The sequence below is a fragment of the Corythoichthys intestinalis genome, chromosome 8 (genome assembly GCF_030265065.1).
Source record: "Corythoichthys intestinalis isolate RoL2023-P3 chromosome 8, ASM3026506v1, whole genome shotgun sequence".
In the NCBI taxonomy this organism is placed as follows: domain Eukaryota; kingdom Metazoa; phylum Chordata; class Actinopteri; order Syngnathiformes; family Syngnathidae; genus Corythoichthys; species Corythoichthys intestinalis.
In genome coordinates this window covers 34,476,869-34,498,769 of record NC_080402.1, presented here as the reverse complement: position 1 = coordinate 34,498,769, position 21,901 = coordinate 34,476,869, and the positions used below count along the sequence as shown (strand labels likewise).

At 40.7% G+C, this 21,901-nt stretch overlaps 1 protein-coding gene across 4 annotated transcripts in view; it reads left to right on the top strand.

Moving 5' to 3' along the window:
- The window catches only part of sdk1b (sidekick cell adhesion molecule 1b), a 620,017-nt gene that overhangs the window by 400,840 nt on the left and 197,276 nt on the right, over positions 1-21,901 (top strand). For all 4 annotated transcript variants that reach the window (XM_057843728.1, XM_057843727.1, XM_057843730.1 and 1 more), the window contains 6 exons: positions 279-473; positions 5,596-5,712; positions 7,166-7,333; positions 13,323-13,425; positions 13,538-13,711; positions 21,100-21,236. In XM_057843728.1, coding sequence (XP_057699711.1) covers positions 279-473; positions 5,596-5,712; positions 7,166-7,333; positions 13,323-13,425; positions 13,538-13,711; positions 21,100-21,236 — 894 coding nt within the window. The remainder of the gene's footprint in view (positions 1-278; positions 474-5,595; positions 5,713-7,165; positions 7,334-13,322; positions 13,426-13,537; positions 13,712-21,099; positions 21,237-21,901) is intronic.

Below are 21,901 nucleotides of genomic sequence, written 5' to 3'. Positions count from 1 at the left end.
TCAGGTGAGTGGAGTCTGGTTATATGAACTGTATTTTAAACATTGTGTTCTATTATATTACGAAATTATAAGTATTATTCAATCATAATTTCCCTTGTTTATAACATTTTTAAAGATTAAAAATTAAACTTTTTTTGTTTTGTTTGTTTTTTTAAACCTCATCTACTGGCCCATCTGTAAATTTCTAAAGTCATATGTGGTCCCTTAAGCTATAATGTTTGCCAAGCCCTTACGTAATCTATTGTCTCCCCTTTGGGTCTTGTCATATATGCATATAGGTGTGCCTCCACCCAGAATTGAGTGGTACAAGGACGCTGTGCCCCTGTCCAAGCTAGCCAACCCTCGCTATAAGATCAACAGCGCAATGGGCCTGACGCTGCGCCGAGTGCAGCCAGGGGACAGCGGGATCTTCCAGTGCTTTGCCCGCAATGCCGCAGGAGAGACGCAAGCCCATGCGCAGCTACTCGTCTCCAGTAAGTCTTTCAGTGTAGTATTGTTGTAGTCTCTTTCTTCACTGGCTTGCACACACAAACACAGTTAACAAGCACTCACTTTGATTTCTCGAACTCTCCCACTGGTTGACACAATAGTAATAAGTTCAGCAAGCTCTCATTCTTAGAATGTTACAGTGAGGCAATTCCACCTCTGAGGGACGGTACCCTGCTGCAAATTTCATTTTCTTCCCCCCAGATTTGAAAAAATTCATTGTTTTTAATCAGGCCCCACAGTTGGCAATCCATTTCAGAGCAAAAATTGAGCATTAAGTAAAGGAAATTGCTAATGCTTTGACTGTCCCACTGAACAAAGTGGTCTTCATCATTCATAAAGAAAGAAGTTCAGGATCACCCATAGCAACAATTTGCTGCTCATCTGTTGCTTAATCTCGTCTTGTGAGACAAATTTGATCATCTCAAATTTATCTCATTCCCTGCTTATTTGTTTCTGAGTTTGTGCTCCTAAAGGTACCCTTAGGAGCAAGAGATGAGTTGAAATGAGCAAAGACATCATTGAGACAAATGAGATTGATTTGAGAAAAACATATTTGAGCAATATTTGAGCAGTGAGAGAAATTCTCATAATTGAAAATGGAGTTATTCTTAAACAGTGCCTTTGACACTATATTATCATCGACCTACTGCTGACGCAGCACCAGGAGCAACGTGGGGTTCAGTGTCTTGCTCAAGGATACTTAGACAAGTTCATCAGGACGGACAATTGAACTTACAACCTCTGGATTGGGGAACGACTACTCTACCACTGAGCCATGCACGGGCTCTAGTTAACTGTACTCGATGTGATGCGGGACATCATTTGAAAGTAACTTCAGTAGCAGCGATGAAGCAAATTGATCTTATTTTCCTCCAGTTAATAATCTATATATTTCTTTGTGACTTCAAAATACTTCCAAATTGCGGACATTGCTGTGAGCCAGTAGTTCTATCAAGACAGCATCTGCCGGCGTGCTGCTTCTCGCCGTGTTTTGATTAACTAGTTGCGTGTGGACTAAAATTCTTCACACTATTCGGTGGTAAACGTTCGGTCTTCAAAACCGAAAACTGATCATGCATTTTTAGCGATTTTCAGTCGATAGTTTTCGGCGTCGAAATTTCGGTCAAATCTCTCATTTTTACCATGTGTAAATGAACCTAATATGTGAGTGAATTGCAGTGGTACCTCTACATACGAAGTTAATTCGTTCCAGGACCTTGTTTGTAATTCGAAATGGTCGTATGTCGAGAAGGATTTTCCCATAGGAATACATTATAATTCCATTAATTCTTTCCCCAGCCCGAAAGACCTCCATTAAATCCTTAATAATACTTGTTGAGGTAATTATCGAGGGTTGATTGAATATTTGCTTGATTGATTGAATAACTGAAGTGTCTGGGTAATTCTGACCATTTTTACCTGTGCCTTTGCTTACACACGTGTATTTAGTTAGTTCCACCTACATGCTCACACATAGCCAACCAAAATCACATGGGTGTCTCCAGCTTGCTTTCCCCCTCCCTTCAGGGCGGCACCCTTCTGTGTTAGGACAAACCCCTAAATAAAAAGTGCAAGGAGGGTTTTTTTTCCTTAGATCAATTTTGGTGACTATACAGCGTAATCTAGCATTCCTCTGTCTAGTCCCTCTTTGCTCTCCTTGGCCAAGAAAACTGAGTGTCTTCTCTCCTTATTTTTGGGTAATTTTACAAATTCTACCGAAGGGTCTATTTTTGAACTTGACAATACTGCTGGTACTATTACGAATGGCAATTACACATAGCAAAACAAATACATTATAGCGTATTGGCCCGAATATAAGACGGCCCTGATTATAAGACGACCCCCTCTTTTTCAAGACTCAAGTTTGAAAAAAGACTTTTTGAACACCAAATTATTTTTTATACAGAAAATAATTACAGTACATGTGAAACAAATTATTATAACAATATTTTTCCTCATTCAAATCTTAATATCTGAACATTTAAATATGTAAACTAAAGTGCAATCACATTCGTAAATGAATGGCTTCTGGTTTTTGAAATGTAAATAAACCAATCTATTGTGATAAAACAACAAAATTGCAATAACTGCATTAACCATAAGGGGTTCCCTTTAGCCTGGGTAGTCAAGTTCAGCATTCGCTTCAATGATATCTTCCGCCATCTAGCGTCGTGAATGGGTATAATGTCTCGACCCCGAATATAAGACAACCCCCACTTTTTTAAGTCTTATTTCAATGCAAAAAACATTGTCTTATATCCGGGCCAATACGGTAAATAAAAATCAGAATAATATAATAATAACAATAATATGATTCCTGTAATAATGTAACGAACATGGTTCTAACATGGCGGACGTTTTTTGCTGTACCCGAACGCGCCGCATGTGACAGAGAGAGGGAGCAGTGAGCTTGAGTTTACTTTCGTTTTCAATGTTTTCTTGAGAAGACCGTCAACTGCGGTAGGCATTTTGTGTTGGATAAGTTGTGAAATAAATGATAATAACGTGACGAAGCTGGCGATTTCTTTGGCAATGTTACCACAATAATAATTGTCACCTTAACTTAAAAAGACTGGCGAACGGTGGTCAAAGGAGGACCGTGGAGATGTATTGTTAAGCCAGTTCACCGATGCACACCCCACGCTCATATTTCTCTTTAATTTGCATCTTCATTTAGAAGGTAAGCGTCACCTTTATCTTTGTTTCACCACCTGTATCAACCTGTTTGAATCTGTGTTGATTGCTCACACAAAAAAATCTGCCGTGCGTTCGTCTGCGGTGCTATCATGTCATCGTATTTCGAGCATGTCGTTGGATGTAGAACAAATGGCGAGTCAAAGTTTACGTCGGATGTCGAAAAGATCGTGTGTCGAAGCGATCGTATGTCGAGGTACCGCTGTACTTGCCTAATTGTATTATTTTCTCAGATTTTGGCACGAGATGAATTAAGATGTTATTGGACTAGTCAGAGTAAACACTACTCTTTTCTTTCAATGAAAGCATCTTGAGAACACAAAAAGAGCAATTACAGACTGGAAGGAGATCAAATTGAGAAATATTTTTAACTGGCACGGTATAGGGTCGCTTGGCAAAATCAGGAAAAGAGGCAGCTTTGAGGGTAGTTTAAGAAATAAAATACTTTGCTTATCCATATCTTTCAATGAGTGAGATGGTGAGTCCAAGTAAGGAGATCAAATTGAGACGCATTTGAGGTCAACAAAAGATCTCACAGTTGTCTCTTGGTGAGATCTTGAAGGGAGACAGCTCTGAGACATTATTGGGAAATTGTGCCAGTATTTCTCAAGACCTTCTCATGTTATACTCACTGTGACACGAGACAAATTTGAGAAAACTGGGAAAAAAAAAACACTCTGGTCTTGATTGTTGCTGTTACACTTCTCAGAGATGTAAATGAGACATGAACAAGACTTCATCTTCAATTTTGCTTTGCTATGGACAGCAAGAACTATTGATGAAGACCTTCTCATGTAAGGCTCACTGTGAGACTTACTTCTCACGAGACAAATTTAAGATAACTGAGAAAACCAGTCTGGTCTCGATTGTTGCTGTTGCACTTCTCAGAGACATGAACAAGATCTCATCTTCAATTTTGCTTTGCTATGGGCAGCAAGAGTATTTCTTAAGCTGGCCACCCACCTGAACTGACTCATTCAAATACAGCACAAGCTCCCGAATGCTCTTTACCTCTGACTGAGGCATCTGTTCATCAGTTGGTCAACCTTCCTAAAACCTCCCTAAACACATAGCCAAGTTATCAAAGGAGTAGCTTCAGGCATACTGACTAAATGAAAAAAAAAAAAAAGTTAAGGCTTTCATTGCTGTCAAAGGTGTATGTGCTGTACATATTACAGTGGTACCTCGACATACGATCCTTTCGACATCCGACTTAAAATTTGACTCGTCATTTATCTCGGCATTTGACGACATGCTCCAAATACTGCGATTTATGACAGCTTCGCAAGTCGCAACAGACGGACGCACAGTAATTTTCTTGTGAGAGAAATTAACATGGGCCTCAAGAATTTTAGTGCAGGTGGTGAAAAAAGGAAAAATGTGACACTTATCATTGAATTTAAGAATGACACTTATCATTGAAATTAAGAATAAAAAAATATATATATATAAGCGTGGTGTGCGTGTGAGTGAATTGGCTTGACTATATGGCCGGTCTCCTCTGACATCCAGTCTCTATAAGTTAGGGTGATAATACAAATCCCCCCCCCAATTTTTAATTATTATTATTATGAGATCGGCAAGGAAGTCGCCAGCTTCGTCAGTTTTTTCATCATTTATTTCAGAACTTGTGCAACTCAAATCAACAAAATGGAAAAAAAGTAAAAACTTCACGCTCTGTCTCTCTCTCTCTCTCTCTCTCTCTCTCTCTCTCTCTCTCTCTCTCTCTCGCTCATCAGTCACATGGTGCGTTCAGATACAGGATGCCCAACACAACAGCCAAATTAGAACCCGATTCGTTACATTACATTATAATTATTTTTCCGATTTTTATTCATAATATTTCTTTGTTTTACAATGTGTAATTGCTATTTAATTGTACCAGCAGTATTTATTAAGGATTTAGCGTAGGTTGTTGGGCTGTGGAACAAATTAAATGAATAATAATGGATTCTTATGGGAAAATCCCGCTCAACATACAACCATTTCGACTTACAAACCAGGAACAAACTGGAACAAATTAAATTTGGATGTCGAGGAACCACTGTATTGAGCAAAGGTGTATTAACTATTGCAAAGAAGTTTAAAACATATGCTTTTTTCCCCCCTTTGTTCTAATGATGGGTTTTGTGTATAGAATCTTGAGCGGAAATTAATCCCTTGAGGCATAGCTCTCGCAGGGGTAAAAAAAAAAAGCTGTGAATACTTTCCAATATAATGTTTGTTTATATTCTGCTTTTTTTCTACATCCTTTCTTGTGTTATCGGAGTCTGTGTAGGTTGCGTTGCATGTTTTAGAATCATTCACCCAAGTTTTCTGAGCGCTCCCCCTAAGCATCACACTGCTTTAGCACCACAATTTACATCCTGTCTTTTGTTTGCTCCCAACAACCCTCTTTTCTTTCTGTTTCAGATGTGCCTCCTTCCTTCTCCGTGCACCCCTCCAACATAACCGTAACTGAAGGGAACACCGCTGTGTTTATATGCCAGACGAATGGCGCCCCAAAGCCTGCCATAACCTGGAGGAAAGGTAAGATATACACAAAGATACAGACACACTCAAACAATGCATCTTGAAATCTGATAAGCGACGGGGCCAAATGTGACTGAACTGTACAATTGCAAATAGATTTCAGACCGCAACTCAAACTTTCTCACCTGGCAACCATTCTTAGGGAACAATGGTTTAGTGTGACACATATAATGTACTTTTATTTCCGAATAACAAAAAGGCTTGATTGTCAAAAATGTATTTTATTAGAGCTTCGACTCACACTATGAATCCTGATTGACTATTCATGCTGGAGTGGTAAATCACATTCGAACGGATTTGAAAGTCTAATCATTTCACAGTTTCAGAAAAAAAAACATGATTTTAAATTGATCAAATTTGTAACTTTCATGCACTTCTGTAGACACGATGCAATGACAATTTTGCTTTATAAAGCTTTATATCAGCATTCCTCCTCTCCCTCAAAATTAGTGTTTTACTTATTTTTGAGCCGATGTTGTTCCTGTAATCAGCTGGAGCCTTGCACCTAGTTTGGGTGTTACTGCCCCTTTTACACAAACAGGCTCTACAGCAGGGGTCTCCAAAGGGCCGCCGCAGGTCCTGGATTTTGGTCCAACCAACTGATTACACTTAAAATAGGTTGAGACCGCAGGTCTAATTGCACAATTGATTTTTTTTGTTTGTTTGTTTGTTTTTTGACTCGAATGAGGCATTAACTTGGTCTGAATGGGACAAGTCGCATGGAAGTGGACTATTTCAAATCCGATCTCGTACGTGGTTAAAATCCGATCCGGGCCACATTTTGCAAAATGTGGCGTCGGTCTGAACTGTCAAGTCTCCCAAATTGGAATTCATGCAGCAGTTACGTCAGCAAAGAGAAAGAGAGGCAGGGAGGACCGCAGCAATGGAGCTGTGCATTACCGTTTAGCGCAGGGGTGGGCAAATAAGTCCTCGAGGGCCGCAGTGGGTCCTGGTCTTTGTTCCAACTGACCCAGCACACAGAGTTTAACCCATGAGGTCTCTGCGGAAACAAGAAGCACATGTCTGCAATCATGTGATTGCACTTGTAAAACAGCAGATTGGTGAAAAGCTGCACCCACCTGCACCCACTGTGGTCCTTTGTGGAATAGTTTGCCAACCCCTGGTGTAGCGCCTAGCTTGAACTCTGCTTTTAGGGAGGAGGCGGGCTTCACTGTATGTTTTTTTTTTTTTTTTTTTTTTTATTAAAGGATACGCCTGAGAATGCTGGGTTTTCTTACAGTGCGCCAAATTAGCAATATTTCAATATTGGCAGAGAGGCGGGGCAAACTGAACGTATGTGTGTGCGTCATGCTGCACACACAGTGTGTGCATGTGTTCTTGTTTTGGTGGGATGAAATCCTGCACCCACTGTAACCCTATGTGGAATAGCTTGGAGGCCCCTGTTCTACAGTATGAGTCTAAGTTAAATTTCTCCCTATCTGTGTTTTAGGATTGCAGGTTTTAGCAAGTGGGTCTGTGCAAGTGTCCAGGTTCACACTGTTGCAATCAGGTAGCTTGCAGGTTCAACCCGTCAACTTCCAGGATTCAGGAGAATACACCTGCATTGCTTCTAATTCGGACAGGACCATCAACGCCACAGCCGCGCTAACTGTCTGGAGTAAGTATGACTTACGTCCAGCTAAGACTACACTTTTGTAGCCCGACTATGATCCAGCAGACACGTCGTGGAGAAATGTTGACTGTAATGTCGAGAGGGTGGATGAGCCTATCGCCTTGTGTAGTACTACACATATTAACTTCTGCCGATCTGGCGTCTCAGACGCCCAATGACCAATATGCAGAAAGACTGGCATGTAAAACTGTTCAGACCATAAGGACACTCACATTCCTATTCTCCGTGTCTAAGCACCTGAACAGGACAGGTAAGAAAAAGAAAAAAAAAAGCTGGCGTTCAGAATGTCAGAAAGTGGTATGTCCTATGTGTTCCTATGAAATATTGCTCAATATTGACCATCATAACATGATATTGGTATCATTCATTGTGGCTAAGAACGGGGACACACTTGTGTCCTGTGGTCCTGCTGACCCACAAACTACCACCCCTTCCTCCACCCACCTTGCAAAGTGTAGGTAAGACTGAGTAACAAAATAAACAGTGCATCCTTTCCTCTTTATAGCAATTGTGGTAACGTATTAAGGTGGTAAGAAATGCGTAACATCAAATCAATTTTGGAGGATGTACAGTCCGTACTGTCCTCTCCCAGCCATCGAAGGAGTAGAATGATTTTTACTTTTTTTTTGTTTTGTTTGTTTTTAATTTGCCACTATAATATGATACAAAGTGTCTACCTCTGTTGCTATAACTTAATTCATCAACAGCTTGTACTGCCTTCCGATGACTCCTGAAGTAGGACCATGCTCTTCGGTGCAGTACGCGATGATCGGGCTTTGGTCATGTAGGGTGACCAGTAGTCCATTCCAAGGCACGCTACGATTTCATAACACGTCTTCTTATCTGACACTCTGACAGTCCGGTACGACTCAAAAATTCTGTGGTTTCAGCTCGGCATAATTTAACACTAACTTAATTGCTCAATTAAATATTTTGATGGAGATTTACTGTAGGAAAGTTTTAGTAGCAATGCGGGCTTTACACCAGGAGTGTTAATGTTAGAGCTGGGACTTGTACCCCAAATTTCAAATGCTGACATTCGAATGGATTTGAATTAGGGCTGTCAAACGATTAAAATTTTTAATCGAGTTAATTACATCTTAAAAATTAATTCATCGTAATTAATCGCAATTAATCGCAATTCAAACCATCAGTAAAATGCCATATTTTTCTGTAAATTATTGTTGGAATGGAAAGATAAGACTCAAGATGGATATGTACATTCAACATACTGTACACAAGGACTGTATTTGTTTATTATAACAAAAAAATCAACAAGATGGCATTAACACTATTAACATTCTGTTAAAGCGATCCATGGATAGAAAGACTTCTTAAAAGATAATGTTAGTACAAGTTATAGAAATTTTATATTATAACCCCTCTTAATGTTTTCGTTTTAATAAAATTTGTAAAATTTTCAATCAACAAATAAACTAGTAGCACGCCATTGTTGATGTCAATAATTACTTACACAATGCTCATGGGTGCTGATGCCTATAAAATCAGTCGCACCCAGCAGAGGGCGGCAAAACTCCACAAAACACAATTAACACATGGGCATTTTACTGTACTGTCATTTAAATCTGTCTGAGCGGGGCATGTGCGTTAATTGCGTCAAATATTTTAACATGATTAATTAAAAAAAATTAATTACCGCCCATTAACGTGATAATTTTGACAGCCCTAATTTGAATATTCTCTTTTTAGATTTGCTGGCGGAAAAAAAATCTCAGTGTGTGAAATCAATTTACATTAAAAATGTAAAAAGTAAATTAAGTGCACTTACAAATTACTTTTATTTTCATTACGCATTACAACTTTAGAAAGCCTCATATTAACTTATTTTGAACCTAGGTGAGTTTTGCAGGACACTTCAACCTACAGATGTCTTTTTTGTTAAAATTGAACATTTTTTTTTAAGTTGAAAATGTCTTATCTTTGTCTTCATTGAAAGTACAGTATTTTCCGCACAACAACACACATCGGCGTATAAGGCACACCTTCAATGAATGCCCTATTTTAAAACCATATTCATATATAGGGCACACAACATTATAAGGCGCAGTTATAGTAGTAGTAGTAGCGGTTGGGGTTTTGTTATGAATCCACTAGATGGAGCTGTGCTAAAGGGAATGTCACACCATGATTAACCATTATTAATCAATATATAGCGGTACCTCGACCTACGATCGCTTTAACACAAGATCTTTTCGACATCCGACGTAAAATTTGACTCGCAATTTGTTTCTACATCCGACGACGTGCTCGAAATACGACACTTCATGACAGCGTAGCATTTACTTGGTTTTTCCGCAAGACTGACGCACACCGGATTTTCTTGAGAGAAATCAACATGGGTTCCAAGAATGTTAGTGCAAGTGGCAAAAAAAAGGAAAAAGCTTACCATGGAAATTATACAAAAAATGAGCATGGTGGGCGTATAAGGCACACCTTCAATGAATGGCCTATTTTAAAACCGTATTCATATATAGGGCACACCACATTATAAGGCGCAGTTGTAGTAGTAGTAGCGGTTGGGGTTTTGTTATGAATCCACTAGATGGAGCTGTGCTAAAGGGAATGTAACACCACGATTAACCAATATTAATCAATATATAGTGGTACCTCGACCGACGATCGCTTTAACACAAGATCTTTTCGACATCCGACGTAAAATTTGACTCGCAATTTGTTTCTACATCCGACGACGTGCTCGAAATACGACACTTCATGACAGCGTAGCAGTTACTTGGTTTTTCCGCAAGACTGACGCACACCGGATTTTCTCGAGAGAAATCAATATGGGTTCCAAGAATGTTAGTGCAAGTGGCAAAAAAAAAGGAAAAAGCTTACCATGGAAATTATACAAAAAATGAGCATGGTGGGCGCGTCCGTGAACTGACTTGACAATACCGCCGTAGAATGTCAAGAATCTCAACGGCGCCACTCTTTATAAGTTAAGGTTACAATTTTTATTGTGGTAACATCGCCAAAAAGTCCCCAGCTTCGTCAGGTTTTTAATCATTTATTCCAGTACTTATGCAACAAAACATGCCTGCAGCAGCTGGAAACTGTGAAAGTAAGTAGAAATCCTCCCTCACTCCATCAATTCAGCCACACGGTGCGTTCAGGTGCACCACCCAAAACACATCTGCCACATTAGAACCCCATTCGTTACAATATTACAGGTATTATGATTATTATTACTATTATCATATTATTATTCTGATTTTTAATGTATTATTTATTTGTTATGCTCTGTGTAATTGCTATTTGCAGTAGTACCAGCAGCATTTATTAAGAATTTAGTTTATTAAGTTTTCAGGCTGTGGAACGAATTAATGGGATTATAATGTATACTTATGGGAAAATCCTGCTCGACATACAACCATTTCGACTTAGAAACAAGGTCCTGGAACGAACTAACTTCGTATGTAGAGGTACCACTGTATAAGGTACATCTTATTATAAGGCACACTATCGGCATTTGAGAAAATTGGAGGACCACCTTATAGTGCAGAAAATGCGGTAATTGGTTGTATCAAGTTTATACTCCGTAAAAGATATGGAAGCATGGTCAACACATGCAAACTCCATTCATGAAGACTGTCGCCGATATATAATCTGCACCTCATATGTTTTAGGCAGAAGTGCAAACCACAAAACCACCATGCTACCCTCTACAAAGTGTTTTAGGATTTGAGTGTATATATATAAATAACAAACTTGGAGGGGCATGACGTCCTTGGCAAAGGAGCAGCCACGTAAAATCCTTCAATATGTATTTGCCCAACAGACGCGAAACACTAATTAAGCCGTCGCTGTCGAGTGGCATTAGTTCAGCATAGCAAACAGCCGCGCGATTGACGATCGATGTCACAGGGAGATGCGATGGCGAATAAATCATCTGATTGGCCAGGCAGGAGAACGACTGAGTGGCCGCTAAATGTATCGATCGGCTCATTTTTACATTTATTCTGCCAGCTTCACATTAAATACTGCAGGATTCGATTAGGCCCGCGGCCTGTGGGATGCTCGCCGTCAATGCTTCTTTGCTGGGTGATTCATCTAAATCACTCGCGTACACAGTGAATGAGCCAGTGACGTTCTCATACACGCCCCTCACCCTTGTGCACCCGTGCATTTTTATTTCCTTTTCATGACTGGAATTGAATACAATGTACTCAGCACTTTTAAGACGACAACAGAGCACAGAGGTGTTTGTTTCTAGCAGATAAAGCAGGTCCTGTTACCGTTTTGCTTCACTAGCTCCTGGCTCAATTGGTGACTAATTGATTTTTCACTAGTCGGAAGTAGTCTTGCGTGCATATTTGGAATAACACAGCATCATGTTAACAAATCTATTTGGAATCTTGGACATGTGTCACTTTTATGGATTTGTGTGTTCCGTCTTGCTTCTATGTAATCGAGTACACAGAGGTTCTGAAAAAATAAATTTCCTTCCAAGAAAGACCAATGGGATGGAGTAAGCCTGTCACGATATGCATTAAGAAAATTAATCGCACAATAAATAAAAATGAGTTCGGTAATTTTTCCGGCTGCAATTTAGCGCCGTGTGTGTGCGTGCGTGCATACATTTGTGCGTGTGATGCGTCCACTCAGCATACGTGCATGTGGATTGCTTATGAGATTCCAGTTCCTTTCACAGATGTTTATTGGTCATCAACACACCGTAGAATTAAAGGTCAGACGTACAAAATAAGGAAACACATCTATATCAAAAATGTAAAATGTTAACATTGCTACATTGAAGCTAATGAAAGAAAAAAACACTATACTAACCACTTTAGCCTGCTGTAAAACACTGGCAGTCTTCGCCAAAATGCAAACTTACGGTTAAAAGGTGACACTTCAAACTTGAAAACTCGCTGGTTTACAGCATTTGCAAATGATGCGAAAAACAGAAAAAATCTATTAATGACACCACGTGCAAGACGAAAATTGAAAAAAAAAAAGGGCTTTTTTTTTTTTGAGTGTATGAGTGTATATGAGTGTAAAGCTTACTGTTAGCGGCTTATAAAACGTACTTACGGTGAACATTTCAAAATAAAATGTTCAACATGTAAAAAGTAATTTCTGGCATTAGTCTCACTTCAGATTCTGTACAAAGAATAGCTTTAAAATGACACCCATTAAGAAAAATCTGATTGGCACTTACTAATTTGGCTTCCAATTTGCTAGCATGCGCACTTTGCAGCACAAGATGACAGTCATTTTGGATCAAATAAACACTTATGATGGGCTCTAATTGGCAGAGAACAAAAATGACGTTGGGTATCTCACCCATTTAATATTCTGGACTTAACTAGCTTTCAAATGACTCATTATGCGTTGTGTGTGTGTGTTTTTTTTTTTTCTTGAATATTTATTATTTTTTTATATACTGTAGTTTGTGTTTTATTTAAGAATCACAGTTTATGCAAATTTTTAGGTGATTCATTAGGATGTATTGTCACTACATTAGCGGTTGAATTGGTTTAAAAACATTGACAACAATATTGCATATGGGCAATTATTTATGAGACAATGTATCGCTTACTAAAATTTGTTATCGCAACAGGCCTAGGATGAAGTGTTTTTTTTTATTTTTTTAAGTGTACATCAAAATATTGTTAGCCACTGTTACACTTTTCACAGGATACAACTACAATGTTTGGAAAAAAATTATTTATTCATACTTTAATATCCAAGTAGGTAAGATGATGCAAGCGTCTTAAAAAAAACATTCTTCAAATTGCCGTTTGGTCTTGCACGTCACACAGCTTTAGAAATGATGCAGTTGTCCTCAGACAGCAAACGACTGAGCAGCTTTTTGTACAGGAGTCCATAGTTTTGCTACCTTGAGAGCTAAATGTTCTTTCCAAATTGTATCTAAATATATAAATAAAAACCTGTGTTCACATCTCTATTAGACTGTTGTTTTACTCCCTGGTTGAATCATTGTTTCCAGGTCGGACCGTCATCTCTGAGCCCCCGTCAGATCTGCGTGTAATCAAAGGCACCACAGCTTTTTTGGCCTGCAATGCAACACATGACCCCAGAGTCAATGTCAGGTACTACTAGTCTGTTAGTTTGAAAGTGGAAGCTTATTTAGTTTAATGACTGCAGTCAATACTCTGAGAGTGTGTTTTAAAATATTTGTGTACCACGTCATTGCTGTTATAGCTTCAAGTGGGATCGAGGCGGCGTGCCTATCCTTACCAGCAGTGGGGGGCGTGTCTCTGTACGCCATGGCTCTCTCACCATTGGCCAGACATGGTCAGGTGACATTGGGGATTACACCTGCACTGTGACCTCAAAGGCCGGCAACGATTCCCGCTCTGCGCGTCTGGAAGTCATGTAAGTCTACAACACTCATTCCTAATAACAGAAAAAGGAAGGCTTAGAAAACTGAATGGGATTAGTAATTTTTGTTTATTGGTCACATGAGTCTCATGACAAAATGAGGTGACACTGTTTGAGCATTTTTTTCCCCTTTTTTAACATATAAAAGCAAAACAAAAGCAAAAAACAACCAAATCAAATAAACGACAAAACTCCCGCCAAAAGAAGAAAAAACCCTCAACCCCCCAATACCCACAGCACATAGCTCCCAAAAATTATATGGTTATTGTTTCCCTTTAAAAGGGAAAAGGGCACTGATCAAAAAAACTATATGGCGGAAAACACTCAGGTGACTTGAAGTTCCGCTCTGAGACGCCCAATTTGGCCAACCTTCAAAACTGTCCGATATGCATGTATTATACATCATTGGAAAGCATTAAATCTCAATTTTCTTGGGGAAGAAAAATTTTGAACAGGAGGGCATTTAAAAAAATAAATCAATCAATCAATAAACAGCAAAACCCTATCTGGAGGTGAGAGCACGCGAGAGCAGAATTACAGACGCCATGACTTTAACAAGATATTAACACGTACGTACCTTGCTTCGATCCAAAAACTCCATGTAACATGTATCACTGATTGTCAAGACATAGCTGTGAATAGCCACAGCCGGATTTTGGGGGGATTTTATGGGTGAAACATGGTAATATAACAAGGGTCGCAATACAGAAATCGCAGACATCAAGGAGTGGTCGAGATTTTCTTTTTCATATATTTACCCTTTTAAACGTTTTTTTTTTTTTTTTCCAATGATCTTTGTTTGGATCGATTATTTATCATCTAAGATATCGGAGAAAATGCGACAGTAACAAAAAAAATACAATTAAGCGATAGTTTTGAGGTAGCTATCCGTGACTTTTTTACAGATGCCATTTTTTTCATTGTGACATAATTTGTTTAAAAGTTTAAAATATGTGAGTGAATAATTTTTTTTAAGTTGTTTTTTTAAATGAAATATGAGACATCAATTTAATGATTCTAAGCTAAAAACGACAGGCGTTTTGAATAATAAATATAATTAATTACCTTCGTTTTATGGCTGGGTTGAAACAAAAGCGTTTGCGCGACGTCTGTAAACGGGGGTTTTCAGGGTAAAATGGACAAATTAAAAATAGTTTGGGGGCTTAATGCGCCATGAATCTGCTACGGCAACATATAGACATATTGTTCTATCAAACACGACAGTTAATTTGGCTTAAAATACAGCAGTTTCTTTTAAAGAGGAGTGCAAGAGCAGAAACTGCTTTTTCAGTCTTGTGTGTGTTTTCCGCTGTATACATACAGTATATATTTGGTGATTTCCCAGGCAAAGTTCAAACATACACACACAGAAAGACAACATTCTGTGCTTCTAACATACAACAAAAAAGGGTTCCAGACGTCCTCAAAGGACCCAGCCGATCGTGTCAATCTCCTTTTTTCCATTTTGAGAAAATAAAACATCTTTTTGATTCAATAGGCTTGCGTAGGTGGGACTGGAGACTTCCATCTCAAAAGAATGAGCCTCCTAGCCAGCAAGGTTGGAAATGCTATAAGGTCCCGTTTCTGAGAAGGTAGAAAACGTACTGCTGGAATCACACCAAACAGAGCAGTCAAGGCATTTGGAGCAGTATCTATCCCAGTGATCTTTGATAATGTCAGACCAATATGCAGTTAGACAATGACATAACCAAAACGTGTACATCATCGGCCAGAGCCTGCTTTCATCGATCACAAGTGGAGGAGTATAATGTTCTCTATGTAGAATCCTACACTGAGTAAAACTGTGTTTAGCACAAATTGAGGATTTGTGAGTCCTGAATGGGATGAAAACAAAAAACAGGAAGTTTTATTGTTTTGGCTCATAGGAACGTGGCAATAGTTAATATTAGGACCATGCCAAACAGAGTAATTATTATTTACTGGAAAAGAGCATAAAGTTATCTTTTATATTGCTAGCCAAAAGGTAGCAATGGACTGTGCCCTTTTCCATGGTGAATCCTCTAATTGATCATGAAGCTTTGATACCACTCACATTTAATCAACAGGATTAAAAAGCCCTCTAGGTTAACTGATTCTGTTCGGAGATCATTTGAATCATTTTCTAATCACACGGGACTAAACTCAATAATTAATCTGACAGACTGTTTACGTGCTTCAGTTTTGGTTAGCAACAGAGTTCGAACGGGCGAAACAGGTTTGTGTGCTAGTAATAAACTCTTAGAAATGGGATATTTCAGATATGATTTAGCTAGGCATCTTCCATCATCTTCATTCTTGCATAAATATATATTTTTTTTCATAACGTTATTGGATTCATCGGTCTGACTTAATAATTTCTAAAGGTTGCATGCATCGCTAACAAGCATTCTTCAATTGGGCAGATTGAGAAATAAACGGACGGATTATTTTCTTCCTGCTTTTTACACGCATTGACTACGTTCAGTGGTTACCACAACCACCCTGCATTTCTGATGTTCCGGGTTGTTATCTGAACTTTGCATGCTCTGTTCAGTGTTTTTGTCGATTTTCCCTAAGTGCTCTGTCTTTGTCCAACCTTAGAGCGAGCCTAATGTGCAAATGTGTCGCAAAGTACCTCCCTTGTGACAAGTTACTAATATTACATGACGCTGCAAGCCTATTTTACCTACCACAACTCTAATTAGAGCCCCTGTGATAGAACACTTGCAGATAGAGTCCATTATATATTAATAAGCACTTGTATGTTGTATTTATAAAAGCTACTTGTGCCATATTATAAAAATTAAATGGCAGGAGAGCGAAAAACCTGGGTCCGCATACTTTGCGAAGATAGTAAGTGGAGAGGTTATGTGTCAAGCTGAGTGGCTGCGTGTTTATGCCAATGAAAAACACGGATGGTGAATTAGGACTTTGGCGCGTGTGTGAGAATGACATTCTCGTTAGCTCGCTATCAACGGGTCATGGAGGCTAACAGACGCTGCCTGCTGAGGAGACAGACTAATTACCTGCAGGTTATTGGTTCAACTCTCATAAGGCCCATCCATGTGTTCGGCACTTTTGGGGAGCGTGTGGGTGTGTGCATGTGTGTGTGCGTGGGCTCTGCGAAGGTAAACCCTCCAACATTCTCGATGCTCATCCATTAATTAATCCTGTCATGTCAGCTCTGAGAAGAAAACATCAATCTCATTTCCCCTCGTCCTTCTTTCTCTTTCTTGTATCCTCTCAGCACGTCGCCACCTTTAACATCTCCTTCATCTGTCTGCCATCATCATCTTCACTCTCACTTCAGTATTAAAATATGGAACGACTTATAAGCGACAACAAAAAGACACAGGTTAATATCTCAAGACTGGAGTTGATGTTGAGAGAACAGCACTAGGGGATCCTTGGAAACCACAATCACTGAGCCATCCATTTTTAGAATAGAATAGAATAGAATAGAAAGCATTTTTTTTGTTATTATACAGAGTACAACGAGACTTAAAGTGCCTATGAAAGGATAAAAAAGTCTTAAATAGCATTACTATGTGAATTAAAATCATATGTTGAGATTCGACTATATACAACAATTTGGCAAAGCGCAGATGATGATAAATTAGTCTTTTAATCTGCCGTTTAGCCCCGCCTGTCATTATAGCGCTCTAGCGTTCCCAGCTAGATGTCGGCAGGGTCACGATTTCATCTCATTTAGAATTTAGCCCATTGAGTGGGAAGATTCAGAATGAGGAAAAGTGCGACAGAGCAGCAAAATGTCATTGTTTCAATCTATCTACTCCAATATTTTTACAGGATATTGTTTTTAATCTAAGTATTTTCCCCAATTGCTAAATAAATGCTATGGTCATGACAAATAAGTCTTGTGCTAAATGGAATATGAAATGCATTTATTCAGTACGACAGGGCAAAATAACTCCATAATGGTCAAAACTGTCGACGTCTTGCACATCCAGAACGGTATTTTATGCCACCAGAGTTAGTCAGACTTTTGTCATTTCCCGGCTTCAGAGACGGAGTAAAGAGTGTAAACAAAACAGGAGGCGTGACAGCTGGCCAACATGCTAAACCGAACCGAGCGGCGTTTCCGTCTTTTTCTCGCCTTTCGAAAACAAAAAAAATCACACAATACTACCCCGACTCATGTCAGACACGGCGGCAGGGTCGATTGTCTCACCGATCGGCCAGCTCACGGCAGTGAGCAAGTTACGGTTCGTCGTTCTGCTGCGCCCCGGCAGGCAGGCAATGTTCGTCACCGGGGAGAGAAAGAGAAACGCCGTAAACAAAAAAATTGCTCAAAACTACCCTAACTCATGTTACACACAGCGACGGGATTGATTGTCTTCACCGATCGGCCAGGCCACGGCGGCAATCAAGTTACGGCTCGTCGTTGTGCTGCGCCCCAGCAAGCAGACAGTGCTCGTCGCCGGGGAGAGAAGGGGAAACGCTGAAAATGTAAACAGAACAGGAGTAGTATTATCACCCACAAAATACAAACCACCTCCTTATCAAAACGTTTGCCATGATCCCAGTATTTGATATAATATAAAACACGAAGCTCACTCAATTCCTTGTCCGTCCAATGGTTCCTCGGTTGTTGGACTTGTTTTGATCATGGCGGTGAACAAGGTTCTTTTAGAAATCCAAAAAGTCTCACACCACTCTCCCAGGTGTAGCAAAGAAAAGCCTGAAGCACACTGGGCTGGTGTGACGCAAAAAATAAACGGAGTAATCCACAAAATCAGATGAATCTGCAGTCCTTTTGCATGCTATATAGTAATGGATGTCTTGTGAAGATAATCTCTACCGCTGACGTCACATTCGCCTTCTTCTTCAAACCGAGACTCGAGCCGGAAGTCACTCATTTTTATGGCGCCGGATTAAAAAAATTGAATAAATATATCGATCACTTCCACACACATTCAAGCGGTTCATTTCATTCAGGAGAATAAAATACCCCACGTAATATGAAATAAAAATGCTTTTTTGTGTCACAGGCATTATAAAGCTTCGCCGTAAAGTGCACCGTATAAAAACTAAAGTACAATAAGGCTAATATAAAAAACAGGTTACCGGTACGCAGTTTGGGAATAAAGCCATCCATCCATCCATCCATCCATCCATCCATCCATCCATCCATCCATCATCCGCTTGCTCCGGGGTCAGGCAGCGGGGGCAGCAGCTTTAACAGGGAAGCCCAGACTTCCCTCTCCCCAGCCACTTCAACCAGCTCCTCCGGCGGGATCCCAAGGCCAGCTGAGATACGCAGTCTCTCCAGTGTGTTCTGGGTCGTCCCCGGGGCCTCCCGCCGGTGAGTCATGCCCGGAACACCTCTCCGGGGAGGCATCCAGGAGGCGTCTGAACCAGATGCCCAAGCCAGACAGCTCCGCCTCTCTCTTCACCGGAGTGTCCAAAACATGCAGCCGCAAGTCCGATGACACGATTGCAAGGTAGGGTGTCCTGGTGCCAAGTGCATATATGGACACCCCTATGTTTGAACATTGTGTTTGTCATGGACGAACCGTGATGAGCACAGAAGTCCAATAACAGAACACCACTCGTGTTCTAATCGGAGGGGCCGTTCCTCCCAATCCTGCCCCTCTAGGTCTCACTGTCATGGCCCACATGAGCGTTGAAGTCCCCCAGAAGAACGAGGGAGTCCCCAGAGGGGGCGCTCTCCAGCACACCCTCCAAGGACTCCAAAAAGGGTCGGCACTCTGAGCTGCCACCCGAAGGCGGAGGTAGGCTACCCTCTCATCCACTGGGGTAAACCCCAACGTACAGGCGCCAAGCCATCGGAAATCAGTCTGCCCACACCTGCTCGGCGCCTCTCACCGTGGGCAACTCCAGAGTGGAAGAGGGTCCAACCCCTCTCAAGAGGATTGGTACCAGAACCCAAACTGTGTGTGGAGGAGAGTCCGACTATATCTAGTCAAAACTTCTCTGCCTCAGACACAAGCTTGGGCTCCTTCCCTGCCAGAGAGGTGACACTCCACGTCCCAAGAGTTCTTCAGCTTCTGTTGCTCGGGGTCGGACCGCCAAGGCCCCCGCCTTTGGCTTCCGCCCAACTCCCTACGCACCCGGCCCCTTTGGCCCCTCTCACAGGTGGTGAGACCATGGGAAGGGGGACCCACGTTTCCTTCTCGGGCTATGTCTGGCCGAGCCCCATGGGAACAGTCCCGGCCAACAGACGCTAGCCTTCGAGGCCCACCTCCAGGCCTGGCTCCAAAAGGGGGGGCCCGGTAACCCGCGTCCGGGCAAGGGTAAACTGACTCCATTTGTGTTTATCATCATAAGGGGTCTTTGGAGTCATGCTTTGTCTGGTCCCTCACCTAGGACCTTTTTGCCATGGGTGACCCTGCCAGGGGCATAAAGCCCCAGACAACATAGCTCCTAGGATTATTGGGACACGCAAACCCCTCCACCACGATAAGGTAACGACTCACGGAGGGGTGGGAATAAAGTTAATAAGTGATTATATTTAACTGTGTAACTGTAGCACTTTAGCTAATTGCTTCTGGTGGGTTACCCCTCTAAGGTGATTTCCAGGTGACAGGTGGGGTTAACTAGTTCATTAATTGGCTTCGGTTCTATTTCATGCCACAATGTCGGGATCCCAGGTTGGGCCAACCTCTGTGTTGAGCACACTGTTTAACAATTACAATTGATCCAAGGAGATAAGGCAGGGAGAAACTGAGGGCATTCACTCAGGATCATCTTTCAAAGTCATCTGACAATTGTGCATTAGCTGACATTTGTATGGGGGGGGGGGGGGGGGGGGTGAATAAATTCACCCCGATTATTATGTGTGTAACCCTCATTGAATCTCTGGATGTGTCTACAACTTTATTTTACATAAAGTGTGTGCAAGCACAATGAGTATTTGGGTTGGTGAGCTTTTTTTAACCCCGTTCTTTTCTTGAAAGATAATGGCGTAGCACTTACAGTTGCGCTAAAATTGCCTTCGGGATCAATTAAACATATCCTTAATGTAATTGCGCTATATAGCTAGATCTTAAATACAGCTGCTGTTTTCTTTGCTCATTGCAGGACAGATATTTGGGTGCTGAATAACATCTTTTGCACAAACCTGGCACAACTTAACACATTGTTCAGGTTCTTGTTTCTATCACACTGAAGACTCGGACTCTATTCAATGCGGTGTATACAGTATCCTGTAAAAATAATCACATCATTCACTTTTTTTTTTTAAGTAGTGGGTGTACTTTTTGTATAACAGTATACAGTTCTTAGTGCAGAATCTGTCTGTACATTAACAGAATTTTTGGGCTATACTCACTTTTGTCACGCTTTGCATATCAATATCAAACTTTGTTAAATACATACTAAGAGTTACAGCTATTAATTTGTTTCTTTTTCTGTTGCAGTGAGCTGCCACACTCTCCTCGCTCCCTGGTGGCACTTCTCAATGACTCCGATTCACGCTCAGTCCTGCTTTCCTGGCTGCGCCCGTTTGACGGAAACTCTCCGCTTCTCTACTATCTGTTGGAGCTCTCGGAGAACAGTACGTATGCATTCGGGGGTTAGGGGGGGTAATTTATAGCCCCAGAGCAGCAAACAGCTGTTTACTTGCTGTCTAGCTGGCACCGACGTGCGCTCATTTATAAGGTAGACATATGGGGAATAGTGTTGCTGCTGCGTAAATGTACGTCCAGGTTGCCTATAAATAAATTCTCTGCCCCCAAGGCCCCCCCAACTCTCTCTCTCTCACTCTCTTTCCCCCTCTCTTGTCACTCTGTCAGCACAGATGTTTGTAACAGCAGGCTGCACCCCTTTGAGATGGCACACAGAGCAAAAGAAGGATCGAGGAAATGAATGATAAGATGGCTACACTGACTTCCTCTATCCTTCTGTTATGTGCACATAGAAGCACTTTGAAACCAACCATCATAAAAGTTCAGCTTATGGACTCTGCGCTTAACCATGGGCACTCGAAATAGTTGAAAAATGTTTAACTTTTTGGGCGGAAACACTTGATATACCGTACTAGTATATCCTAATTGCCATATTTTGTCTTATACCACATATTTTCCCAAATAAATTTTTCAGATGAGCTTACGTTACAGTTTGTGACGATGCTTAGAATTCCAGAAGTCTGACCGTCTCTCTTGTGTGTATGTGTCCAAGTTAATGATTATGCATTTAGATGATTTCCATTCGGCCTTAAGT